The 11,314-nt window shown below is 52.2% G+C and overlaps 1 protein-coding gene across 1 annotated transcript in view; it reads right to left on the bottom strand.

Annotated features, from left to right (window-relative positions):
• Nucleotides 1-1,364: 1,364 nt before the first annotated feature.
• The window catches only part of ATP6V1B1 (ATPase, H+ transporting, lysosomal 56/58kDa, V1 subunit B1), a 27,991-nt gene continuing 18,041 nt past the window's right edge, over nucleotides 1,365-11,314 (bottom strand). The window contains exons 3-14 of the mRNA XM_012646437.1: nucleotides 8,927-9,025; nucleotides 8,644-8,737; nucleotides 7,959-8,036; nucleotides 6,896-7,035; nucleotides 5,917-6,018; nucleotides 5,212-5,309; nucleotides 4,107-4,230; nucleotides 3,704-3,854; nucleotides 3,377-3,459; nucleotides 2,199-2,303; nucleotides 1,885-2,014; nucleotides 1,365-1,796 (exon numbers count right to left, since the gene is read on the bottom strand). Coding sequence (XP_012501891.1) covers nucleotides 1,633-1,796; nucleotides 1,885-2,014; nucleotides 2,199-2,303; nucleotides 3,377-3,459; nucleotides 3,704-3,854; nucleotides 4,107-4,230; nucleotides 5,212-5,309; nucleotides 5,917-6,018; nucleotides 6,896-7,035; nucleotides 7,959-8,036; nucleotides 8,644-8,737; nucleotides 8,927-9,025 — 1,368 coding nt within the window. The 3' untranslated portion in view covers nucleotides 1,365-1,632. The remainder of the gene's footprint in view (nucleotides 1,797-1,884; nucleotides 2,015-2,198; nucleotides 2,304-3,376; nucleotides 3,460-3,703; nucleotides 3,855-4,106; nucleotides 4,231-5,211; nucleotides 5,310-5,916; nucleotides 6,019-6,895; nucleotides 7,036-7,958; nucleotides 8,037-8,643; nucleotides 8,738-8,926; nucleotides 9,026-11,314) is intronic.

Below are 11,314 nucleotides of genomic sequence, written 5' to 3' on the forward strand. Positions count from 1 at the left end.
TGCCTGTAGTCCCAGCTACTCAGGAGGCTGAGGCAGAAGGATCACTTGAGCCCAGGAGTTTGAGGTTGCTGTGAGCTAGGCTGATGCCTTGGCATTCTAGCCCAGGCAAAAGAGTGAGACTCTGTCTCAAAAGAAAAAAAAAAAAAAGTTAAATGTAGAGTTACCATCTGACCCCTAGCAATTTCATAGACACATACCTGAGAAATGAAAACATATGTTCACATAAAAACTTGAACATGAATGTTCATAGCAGCATTACTGGGAATAACTCACATGTTCATAACTTGATGGATAAACAAAAACTGGTATAACCATACTGTGGAATGTTATTTGGTAATAAAAAGAAATGAAGTACTGATACATGCTACCACATGGATGAACCTTGAAAATATTTTACTAAGTGAAAGAAGCCAGTCACAAAAGACCATACAATTACATTTATATTAAATTTTCAGAATAGGCTAATCCACAGAGATAGAAATTAAATTACAAGTTGCCTAGGGCTGGGGAGGGAATGGATGGGGTGAGTGTTGAGAGGTGATAGCTAGGGATGCAGGATTTCTTTTTAAGGTAATGAAAATATCCTAAAATTGTGATCATGGATGTACAACTCTGTGAATATACTAAAAATTGTTAAATTATACAATTATAATTGTACATTATAAACAGGTGAATTGTGTGGTATGTGAATCATATCTCAATAAAGATGATGATGATGATTATATCTTATTAAATAAAAATAACTCTATGCTCTGTGGGTACTCAAAGCTTTCCCCAAGATGGTTGTAAATTGTCTTGGGGATGGAAATTTTATTCTTGGGGCCTCCTTTGGTGCGAGCTCTTGACCTCAGAATTGCAACCTGGTTCTGCAACACATTGACCTGGAAATGAAACTAAGTTCTTGGCTGAAGTTCCATCCTCCCAAGTCACCCTTCTTCCCCCTGCTAGGAAGTACTCGTGACTTCACTGGAGACGTGGCAGGGAGACAGAGGAAGGCGGGACATTACAGAAGAGTTGGCAGCTGTCAAAGCAGCATCAGGCATCCTAGTTTTTAGTATGCTCTTCACTCCTGTCTTAACTGGGGCCTTTTTTCAGCCTTCTGCACCCGCACGGTGTCTCTCAGGGCATCTCTCTAGCAACCTTCTCCCTTCCTGCCTGGAGCAAACCAAATTCCTCCCCAGCACCGCTCAGGTAGAGCTGTTTAGAGTCAGACACAAAGATAAATGTCTCCCTAGGAGGAATTCTATTGTCAGCTATTAAGACACTAATGTAGCTTTTTTTTTTTTTGTAAAGTAGGGAGACTAGTTTAATGAACTCCATGCGCCCATCAGCCCCAGCTTCAATGATTATCAATTTTTTGCCAATCTCGTTTTCACCTAAGGTAAATTCATCTCAGTTACTTCTTATTTTGTGGGCTTTTAAAACAAAACTACAGATGCTCCTACCGGCAAGGCGTAGAACGGGGGCTTAACAGCCTCTGTTCTTTCCCAGTGCCGGAGTCGAGGGAGAGGGATGGAGCGCGGGGGTGGCGGGACCGAACCCCCCAGCCAGCGCAGGGCCGAGGGCGGCGTGCGGGACGAGGGCAGACCAGGGCGGGGGACAGGGGACCCAGGGCGGCGCAGGCGCGCGCGGCTAGAGCACGGTGTCCGGCACCGGGTCCTGCGGCGCCCCCTCGCGGGAGTAAAACTCGTCGATGACGCCCTGCGGAATGCGCTTCAGCATCTCCTTGGGGAAGATGCGCAGCAGCTTCCAGGCCAGGTCCAACGACTCGAACACCGAGCGGTTCTCGTAGGGCCCTAGGGACAGGGCAGGGGTGTTAGGAATGTGTGTGGGGCGGGAGGAGGGCAAAGAGGTTCCCGCTTCAACGCCAGCGACGCGCCTCACCCTGGTTGATGAAGTTCTTCTCGAACTTCTGCAGGAATTCCAGGTAGAGCAGGTCCTCGGGGGTGAGCGCCTCCTCCCCCACCACTGCCTTCATGGCCTGCACGTCCTTCCCGATGGCGTAGCAGGCGTACTGGAAGAGGGTCACAGGACACAGGTGGCCGCTGTGGGCTTACCACTGGAGCCCCATGGTCCCCAGCCTGGCTGTGCTGGGGGGCCCCTTTTGCCAGAAGAAAAGCTCCTCGTCCAGGTGGCGCTCAAACCTCCAGCTTCTGAAGCTAGATGACCCACCTGCCCCTGGGCCCTCTCCTCCTTACCAGCTGGTTGGAGACATCCCCATGGTCCTTTCTCGTCATGCCCTCCCCAATGGCAGACTTCATCAGCCTCGACAGGGAAGGGAGCACGTTGATCGGGGGGTAGACCTGGGGGAGCAGGAGAAGGGAGTAGCAGACGGCTCCCAAGCTTTCCTTTCCTTCCCACCCTGCTTGTCTCTCCTCCTCCTATGGTTCTCAGGAGCCCCCTCATTCATCCTAGAGGGAGGTCAGCAGCCACACCCGCCCTCCCTACCTCCCACAAATTCCAGGGCTTGAGTTTGCAGGTCTACATGTGTGTGGCCCTAGACAGGGCAGTGGAGGTGGGTGACGACATGAAAATAGTTAATGAAAAGCTCACTATTTCAAAACTTCTGATTATTTAGACAAAAAACAAAACAAGTCAAAGCTTAATAGTTAATAGCTGTAAAGAAAGAACCTGCTGAGCAAAGATAAAAAAAAAGTCGTAGGAGTGGTCTTTAACCTACAAATGGGACAGACTAATTGTTTTCTGCCCACCAAAGCAAATAACTGGAAAGGGAAGAAAAATTGTATTTATTTAGTATTTACTACCTGCCAGATGCTTTCTATAGGCCAACTTTTTTTTTTTTTCAGACAGCCTCGCTATCGCCCTAGGTAGAATGCAGTGGCATCAGCATAGCTCCTGCAACCTCAAACTCCTGGGCTGAAGTGATCCTCCTGCCTCAGCCTCACGAGTAGCTGGGACTACAGGCATGCGCCACGAAGCCCAGCTAATTTTTCTGTTTTTAGTAGAGACAGGGTCTCACCCTTGCTCAGACTGGTCTCAAACTCCTGAGCTCAAGCCATCCTCCCGCCTCAGTCTCCCAGAGTGCTAGGATTGCAGGTGTGAGCCACCGTGCCAGGCCTGCCAACTTATTTTTATCCTCCCCAACCTATCTGTGTGATAAATGTTATTATTCCCATTTTATAGATGAGGAAACCTAGGATCAGAGAGATGAAATTATTTTCTGAAGGTCCCAGAGCCAGGTAAGCTGGATTCTACCCAGGCCTGTCTTCTGTCTGTGAACCACGCAGTCTTCCCGGCGGCTATCTCCTGTTTGGAGTTAGCCTTGGCTGGTCCCTCCTAATTCAGAGGGTGGTGGGACATCTGTTTGTTGGTGCTGTTGGGGCAGAGAGCAGAGTAGGTAGGAAAGGAGCAGTACCTGTCTGTTATGAAGCTGTCTGTCCACGTAGATCTGCCCCTCTGTGATGAAGCCCGTCAGGTCTGGGATGGGGTGGGTGATATCTAGAAGAAAACACATTGGCCTCAGTGTGGATGGGGTCCAGGTCTCCACCCACTCAGGGCCATCTGGGTTCCGTTTCCCTCCTGGGAATGATAGGGTGCGGGGCGCTGGGAGGGAAGGACAGCGTCTGCCCTGATGGAGGAAGAGCGCTGCTGCACAACCGTGCAAAGCCACATGCGCCTAAGTGTCTGGGCGGGAAAGGGAGGGTGGGGGGCTCTGCAGGGCAGTGGGCTGTGGGGAGGCTACCATCGTTGGGCATGGTGAGGATGGGGATCTGCGTGATGGACCCGCCCCGGCCCTCCACGCGGCCTGCCCGCTCGTAGATGGTGGCCAGGTCTGTGTACATGTATCCAGGGAAGCCTCGGCGCCCGGGCACTTCCTCTCTGGCAGCTGAGACCTGCAATATCCATGGCATTGGGGTAAGAAGGGCAGGGAGAGGCTGAAGCAAGGAAGAGTGGGTGGGAGGCTCAGCGGCCCTGGTGGGGGCAGGAGAGGAATGAATGGCCAGGCTGTGTGTGACTGAGCCCTGGAGCTCAGGCGGGTGGGGCAGGCCTGAGCAGGTGAGCTCCCCTCTATTTGTAGGGTGTCCCCCGGGGTCTCAGGCCTAGAGAGGGGCAGGGAATATCTGACATCTGGCTAGCCAGCTCACCTCCCGCAAGGCCTCTGCGTAGGAACTCATGTCAGTCAGTATGACCAGCACGTGCTTCTCGCACTGGTAGGCGAGGAATTCAGCAGTCGTCAGCGCCAGGCGCGGGGTGATGATCCGCTCGATCCTGGAGGTGTGGCCAGGTGTTTAGAGAGCCTGGAGGCCCAGATCTATGCTCCACTAGCCTGGGGCTGCGTGCAAGGTGAACTGGGAAGCTGGTGTTGTGCAAAGTGGCAGAGCAATGGATGAGATGAGCTTCTGCCCCCACCCCCAGGCCAGGGCAGGGCATGGTTCCTAGGAGTGGGCACTCTCCAGCCCCCAACTCCAGCCTTTGTCCAGGGTAGGAAAGGGGACAGAGTCTGAGGCCAGGAGGGGAGTTGGTGGGACAGTGCCAGGTAGGGCCAGGAGTGTTGAGACCAGCCTTGTCCCCTTGGGCTGAGGCTTGTGTCAGCTGGAGCACTCACTTTGTGTCTTCCGTGTGCTTTTGTCACTCACTGTCCCTCTCACTGCTCCCAGCACACTTGATGTGGGTGCTCCCTACGCTTGCCTGCCCTTGGGCCCCTCCTGCTTGGAGATCCTGAACACCCTCGCTCTGGCCTCAGGCACTCTCAGCCCCAAGCTCTGGGCCTGGGGCTCTTCCCCTTGGTGATGTCATGGCAGCCTCCAGAATTCTGTCACTTGGTTTTTAGAGTGCCCTCAATACTCGGGATAGTTTATTAGAATTGTTTCATCCACATGACACCCAGATTTAAATTCCCATTTTCTAAATTTTTAAAATAGCAGTTTTTCTAAACTAACGTTTAGGGAAATGATCTCTTCAGGGGTGACTTTGTGGAAGTGGCAGAGAGATGAGGAGCCCTGAGTTGAGATGGTGGCTGGACCAGGTTGTGGGAAGAGGAGAGGGCTGTAGGTCATGGCCTGGTCCCCTCCTTCCTTCTGTGGGCCCTTCCCAGGCCACAGTTTCCCCACCTGCACATTGCCGGGCTTTTCTCCTTGCTCTGGCCCATGACTGTGGTTCTGGGATGCCCCTGAGCCCTGATACTTCGGGTCTTGGAAGGGGACAGGTCTGCCTGCCTGAGGGCAGTCTGGGCATCAGGGGAGAGCTCACGTGGGGTCATTGGCCAAGTTCAGGAAGAGGCAGACGTTCCCCATGGTTCCGTTCTGCTCAAAGTCAGACTTGAAGAACCTGGCTGTCTCCATGTTCACCTGGACACACAGCAGGGAGGGCTGGAACCAGGGCCCTGTGGCCGGAGGACATGGCCTGGCCCTCCCAGCTCCCCTCAGGAAAGCCTGTGGACTGACTGGCTACCAGTGGTTGGGGGTAAAGGTGAATGGTCACTGGATGACCCTGGGGCTTGAAAGGGCAGGGGCTGGGTTTGCTGCCCCAGTCCTGGTAGAGCCTCATAATACCCACTCCCAAGGGGTTCAGACTTCTCCAGGTCAAGCTCTGATCAGTGCCATCCCCGCTCCTCTTTTGGCCAGCTGCTGCCCTGCCCACCTCCCCATGCTCCCCTTGGGCCCTCTGAGGGCCTCCTAGTATCCCCTTCCTGAAGCCGTTTTTTCTCCCCAAATTCCCTGGCTTCCCCCTCCTCCAGGCCACCCTGGGCCCATCTTACAGCTGCAATGGGCTGCCCTGAGGGGCACACTGCTGGTCACTGAGCCCACTCCCACCCCTTCAGACTGGCCCAGAATCTGATGGCTTCCCAAGGAGGACTGTGGCTGCCCCATAAGATCAGGTCGTGCCAGGGGCCAAAGGAGACAGGTTGCCTGATCACAGCTTCTGGAACTTGCCAATCTGCCCAGCTTCCCTTACCCCCATGGCTGCAAAGACAATGGCGAAGTTGTCATCGTGATAATCCAGCACAGCCTTGGACTTCTTCACCAGCCCCGCCTGGCGGCAGATCTGGGCAGCAATCTGGGGCGGAGCAGGTTAGGAGGGAGGACATCAGAGCAGAGCCCAGAGCCGGCCCCACTGCACACCACTGAGGGGGATGGACCAGCCACCCCCAGTGCATCCTCCTACCACGGCCGTTTTGGGGGAGGGGATGCAAGCCCAGAGAGGTGAAGGGGCTGCCCCAGGTCCTACAGTCCTACAGTCTTTCCTGGGGCAGGGTCGGGGGCTGTTCTATGGCTACTAATGGGCTATGGGTGCCTGACATGAGGAGCAGGGCAGAGTGACATTTCCAAAGGTCAACCACCTCAGCACGGGTTTGGGCAACTTGGCTTAGGGTGGTCAGGCCTTTGGGACTCCCACTCCCACCCCCTCAGAACATGCTGGGGGGTTATTTGAGTGCAGGGTCACCCGGGTCTGCAGATACCATGTCCAGAACCAGGATGTGGGGGCAGGGCTGGGTGGGGGCATTTATACCCTCTGATCACTCAGACCATTTTGAGTGGTCAGGGAGCTGGGTGGTTGGGGAGAAGCATCTAGAAGCCTTGTCACGCCAGCTGCTCTGAGAGGAGCCAGGCTGTTCCCTCTTGGTGGTGAGGGTGGAGTAGGTGCGCATGAGGAACCAGTACAAAGACCAGTGGATGGAGGCAGTAAGCTCAGCGGGGCAGGACTTGCAACGCTGTCAGCTACCTATGGGCTCCCACTTGGGGCAGCTTGAAGACCTGCTGGGGCAGGTAATGGACATGGAGGAGGTCTTGTGCAGCCCTGAGTCCCTGAGTGACCCCAGCTTGGCTGGCCCCTGTCTGCTTGGCACGGCCCTCATCGGCCTCACCGGCCTCACTGGCCTGGCCTGTGCTCTGTCCCTTCCCCTGGGTCATGCCTGTGGCCCTGCAGGCCTCACCTCATTGTGGGGGAGTCCAGCCGCTGAGAAGATGGGGATCTTCTGACCACGGGCAATGCTGTTCATGACATCAATGGGAGAAATGCCCGTCTGAATCATCTCCTCGGGGTAGATGCGGGCGTGGGGGTTGATGGGCTGGCCTGGGAGGGGGCAACCATGAAGCCATGCTCAGGGTTTCAAGCCCTTCCCTGCCCTCCTCCAGCCTGCCACAGACTCCAGAGCAGCACTATTTAATAGAACTTTCTGCGGTGATGGAAATGTGCTCTAACTGCACCGCCTGATGTAACCCTAGACACATGTGGCTGCTGAGTATATGAAATGTGGCTTTGACATCGAATTTTCTTTCATTTGAATTAGTTTAAATTTAAATGGCCACAGATCCAGTGCTACCTTAGACAGCACTGCCCCAGTGCTTTGGAAGCGGCAGGTAGGCAGGGACTCAGGCTGAGGGCCCGTGGGTGGAGATAGAGCCCTCCTCACCACCTCCAGGTACTTGTGTGGGGTTCAGAGGACCTGAGGGTGACTTGGAGACTCCTGTCTGAGCAGATGTATGTTCTGTGCTCTGCCACTGACTTGTTGTGTGGTCTCGTGCAGGCCACGGGCCACTGACTTGCCGTGTGGTCTCGTGCAAGCCATGGGCCTCCATCTTATCCTCAGTAAACTGACAGCATAGGGCTGGGGACTGAGGAAGGCTGCCCACTTGAATGCATGAGAGCCTGCAGACCACCCCAGCCCATGCTCAGGACTGGGAACCCAAGGCAGGAGAGTGATGGTCTCGGGCAGAGTGTGGAACACTGTCTAATGATGATGGCATGGGCTGGACAGGGAGTCCTGATGGCAGTGTTTGGGTTCAGTGGCATATTTGGGGACAGAGGCCCTTGCTGCTCTCACATCACACCTGATCTGCCTGTGTGTCTGACCTGCCCTGGGGTGAACCCTGGGCAATTGCCTCGGCTTGTCTCTGGGCAGAGCTTTCAAGGGCAGGTTGGCAGAGGTGATGGTTCAGGGAGGGGAAGGTTTTGAGGCTGGGCCCTGAAGCCATCCACAGCCTTCAGTCACTCACCATTGATATCCAGAAAGTCCTCTGCCATGACTGCTGGCCCCTTGTCAATGGGTTTGCCGGAGCCATTGAAAACCCGACCTGAGGGTGGGGGAGGAGTGTTGCAGGATGCTCAGGAACAGCATCCTGGGTCCCTCTCTGCTGCCTACCCTCCACACCACCACCACCCTCCACCTACCCCCACATCCCCATTGCCCTGTGTCCCCTCCCCTCAGCCCTCAGGTACCCGAGAGAGCTGGCCACAGTGACTGTCCCCTTTGGGGAGTCTTCCTTCCTCTCCTGGAAACCTTTACAGGCAAGACTTTGGCCCAGGACAATGACTCTAGTGGGGAATTCCAGGACTGGAAAGAGGGGAGGCCCAGGCCAGGTATGGCAGGTCTTGGGAGAGAATTGGGGGACATTCAGGGCTTAGTGGTCCCTTTAAGCCTGACCCCAAATAGGTGGCTACCTACTGTACCTCTAGTTTATTGAACCTGCCTTCCTCATTTATTGAACACCTGTATGTCAGGCCCTGAGCTGGGGTCAGGGATCAAAGAGAGAAGAAGGCACACCTCTGACCTCAAAGAGCTCACCTGGGAGACAGGTGTGTGAACAGGCAACGACCATGCGATGTGCTTAGGGCCTGGTCAGAGAAGCTAGGCTGGGAGGGCAAAGGAGCACCCCTACCCCGCCCCATCCTGTCCCTCACCCAGCATGTCCTCTGACACTGGAGTCCGTAGGATGTCCCCTGTGAATTCACAAGTGGTCTTCTGGGCATCGATCCCAGATGTCCCTTCAAACACCTGTGGAGACAAGAGGTAGTTACTCTAACAAGGGGCTTGCTGGAGCAAACAGGGCTACCCATTCTGGGCATGTCTTGTGCTCTCAGGGATATAGAACATTTCCTGCCTTCGGAGCTTATAAGAGAGTGTGGGAACTTCATGAGTTCCTTCATTTATTCAACCAGCCAACATCTCATTGACGTCACTCACCTGAACAATTGCCTTGGTGCCAGCCACCTCAAGCACTTGTCCGCTCCTCTGAGTTCCATCGGGGAGGGTGAAGTTGACGATCTCAGCATACTGGGCAAACTGGCAGGAGAGGAGAGCAACCCAGAGTGACCATGAGACCAGAGGCAAAGTCCCTTCTCCTCCCCATCCCTCCACGATCCAGTCTCAAGCTGCTGTCTCCCTTCTTTTGCCCAAACATTTGTGGAAATGGGAAGTTGAGGGCCTGGGAAGTGGAAGTTTGACTTCTCCTTGGGAGGCAGTGTACCTGGATGTTTAGGAGCGTGGACTTTAGAGTTGGAAGACCAGGTTGGAATTGAAGATCCGAAGCTTAGTAGCTGTATGACCTTGTGGAGGTTACTTAATGATGTAAGTAACTCATTAAGTACTTAAGTCATTGAGTAATAAACTTTAGTTTTCTCATCTTTAAAGTGGGGCTGCTGCAGGGAGGAAATTAGATAATATATGAAAATCCATGAGGATGGTGCCTGGCGCCTTGTAAAAGGTCAATAAAATAGTAACTATTGGGCTGTCCAGGGCTCCTGGAAGGCACAGACTCCCTGCTCCCAGGTGTCCTCATGTACCAGTGGCAGTCTTTTCCTAGCCATGAGAATGGCTAGTCACATATAGTCCTCCTAGAGTTCCGGAATAAAAAATATCAGGATGATCCCCAGAATATATAAAGAACTCTTACAACTGGACAATCAAAAGGATTTGATCAAAGGATCTGAATAGACATTTCTCCAAAGAAGACATACGAATGGCCAATCAGCGTGTGATAATATGACCAACATTGTTAGTCATTAGAGAAATGAAAATCAGAACCACAATAAGGGCCGCGCGCGCGGTGGCTCACGCCTGTAATCCTAGCACTCTGGGAGGCCGAGGCGGGCGGATTGTTTGAGCTCAGGAATTCGAGACCAGCCTGAGCAAGAGCGAGACCCCGTCTCTACTAAAAAAAATAGGAATTATTTGGACAACTAAAAATATATATTAAAAAAAAACCACAATAAGATACTACTTCACACTCACTAATGTGGCTATAATCAAAAAGGTAGATATTAACAAGGGTTGCCAAGGATGTGGAGAGATTAGAGCCCTCGTACACTGCTGGCGGAATGCAAAATGGTGCAGCCACTTTGGAAAGCAGTACAGCAGCTCCTCAAAAAGTTAAATGTAGAGTTACCATATGACCCCCAGCAATTTCATTCCTAGGCACATATCTGAGAAATGAAAACATATGTCCACATAAAAACTTGCACATGAACGTTCAAAGCAGCATTATTCATGATAGCAAAAAAGTGGACATAATCACATGTCTATAAACTGATGAATGGATAAACAAAATATGGGATAGTCATATAATGGAATATTTTTCAGCCTTAACAAGGAATGAAGAACTGACAAGTGCCACGACATGGGTGGACCTTGAGAACATTATGCTTAGGAGAGCAAACAAGATGACAGGAAAACAATAACAAAAAGCCCCCCAAAACCCCTTGTTATGCTAAGTGAAAGAAGCCCGACACAGCAGGTCACATATTCTATGATTGTATTGATAGAAAATGTCTAAAACAGGCAAATGCATAGAGACAGAAAGTAGATTAGTGGTTGCCAGGGGCTCAGGAGAGAGAATTGGGGTGATGACTAATGGGTTGCTTTTTGAGATGAACATGTTTTGGAATTAGACAGTGATGATGACTGTACAAGTCTGTGAGTATACTAAAAAATGCTGAATGCACTTCAAAAGAGTGAAGCTTATGGTATGTGAATTATAACTGAATTAAAAAAAAAAACCATCAGGCTCCAGGACCACAGACAGCAAGTGGGCAGGAGAGCTCTCCTCTGCGCATGCTCCTGGCACCGCCAAGTCCCAGTCTTTGCCCCTTCTAGAGAAGGCTACCGGCCTGGCCAGGCAAGCTGGGCTTGAAGAGCACACCCTCCCCACTGACATCGGTCCTCAGCTTTCATCGGCCCCAAGAGAGCTAAGTCCTGTACCTGCACCTTCGTTCCAGAGGAGGTCCTGGAGCAAACACATTGCACCCCCAGGCTCCCTCACCTCGCTTCCCAGGTGACTGAGGTACTTCAGGGAGGAAGCCATATCTTAATCCAACAAAAATCAGTGGTAAAAAGACAACCCTCTCCTCCCAAATTCTTAATATTTTGGGAAATTAAAGTACTACTCTAAATTTCTCCTTGGACATCAGAAGCAATCAAAACTGAAATGACAGATTATCTAGAAAAGAATGAAGAGGACATCACTTCATGCCATGACCCAGACATAAAGCTGTACCATGTTCTCTGATCATAATCAAAGTAAGTTAGGAATCAAAATAAACAGAAAAAAAAATTGTTAGGAAAATCTCCAACAAG

This window comes from Propithecus coquereli, unplaced genomic scaffold (genome assembly GCF_000956105.1).
Source record: "Propithecus coquereli isolate 6110/MARCELLA unplaced genomic scaffold, Pcoq_1.0 Scaffold243, whole genome shotgun sequence".
NCBI lineage: Eukaryota > Metazoa > Chordata > Mammalia > Primates > Indriidae > Propithecus > Propithecus coquereli.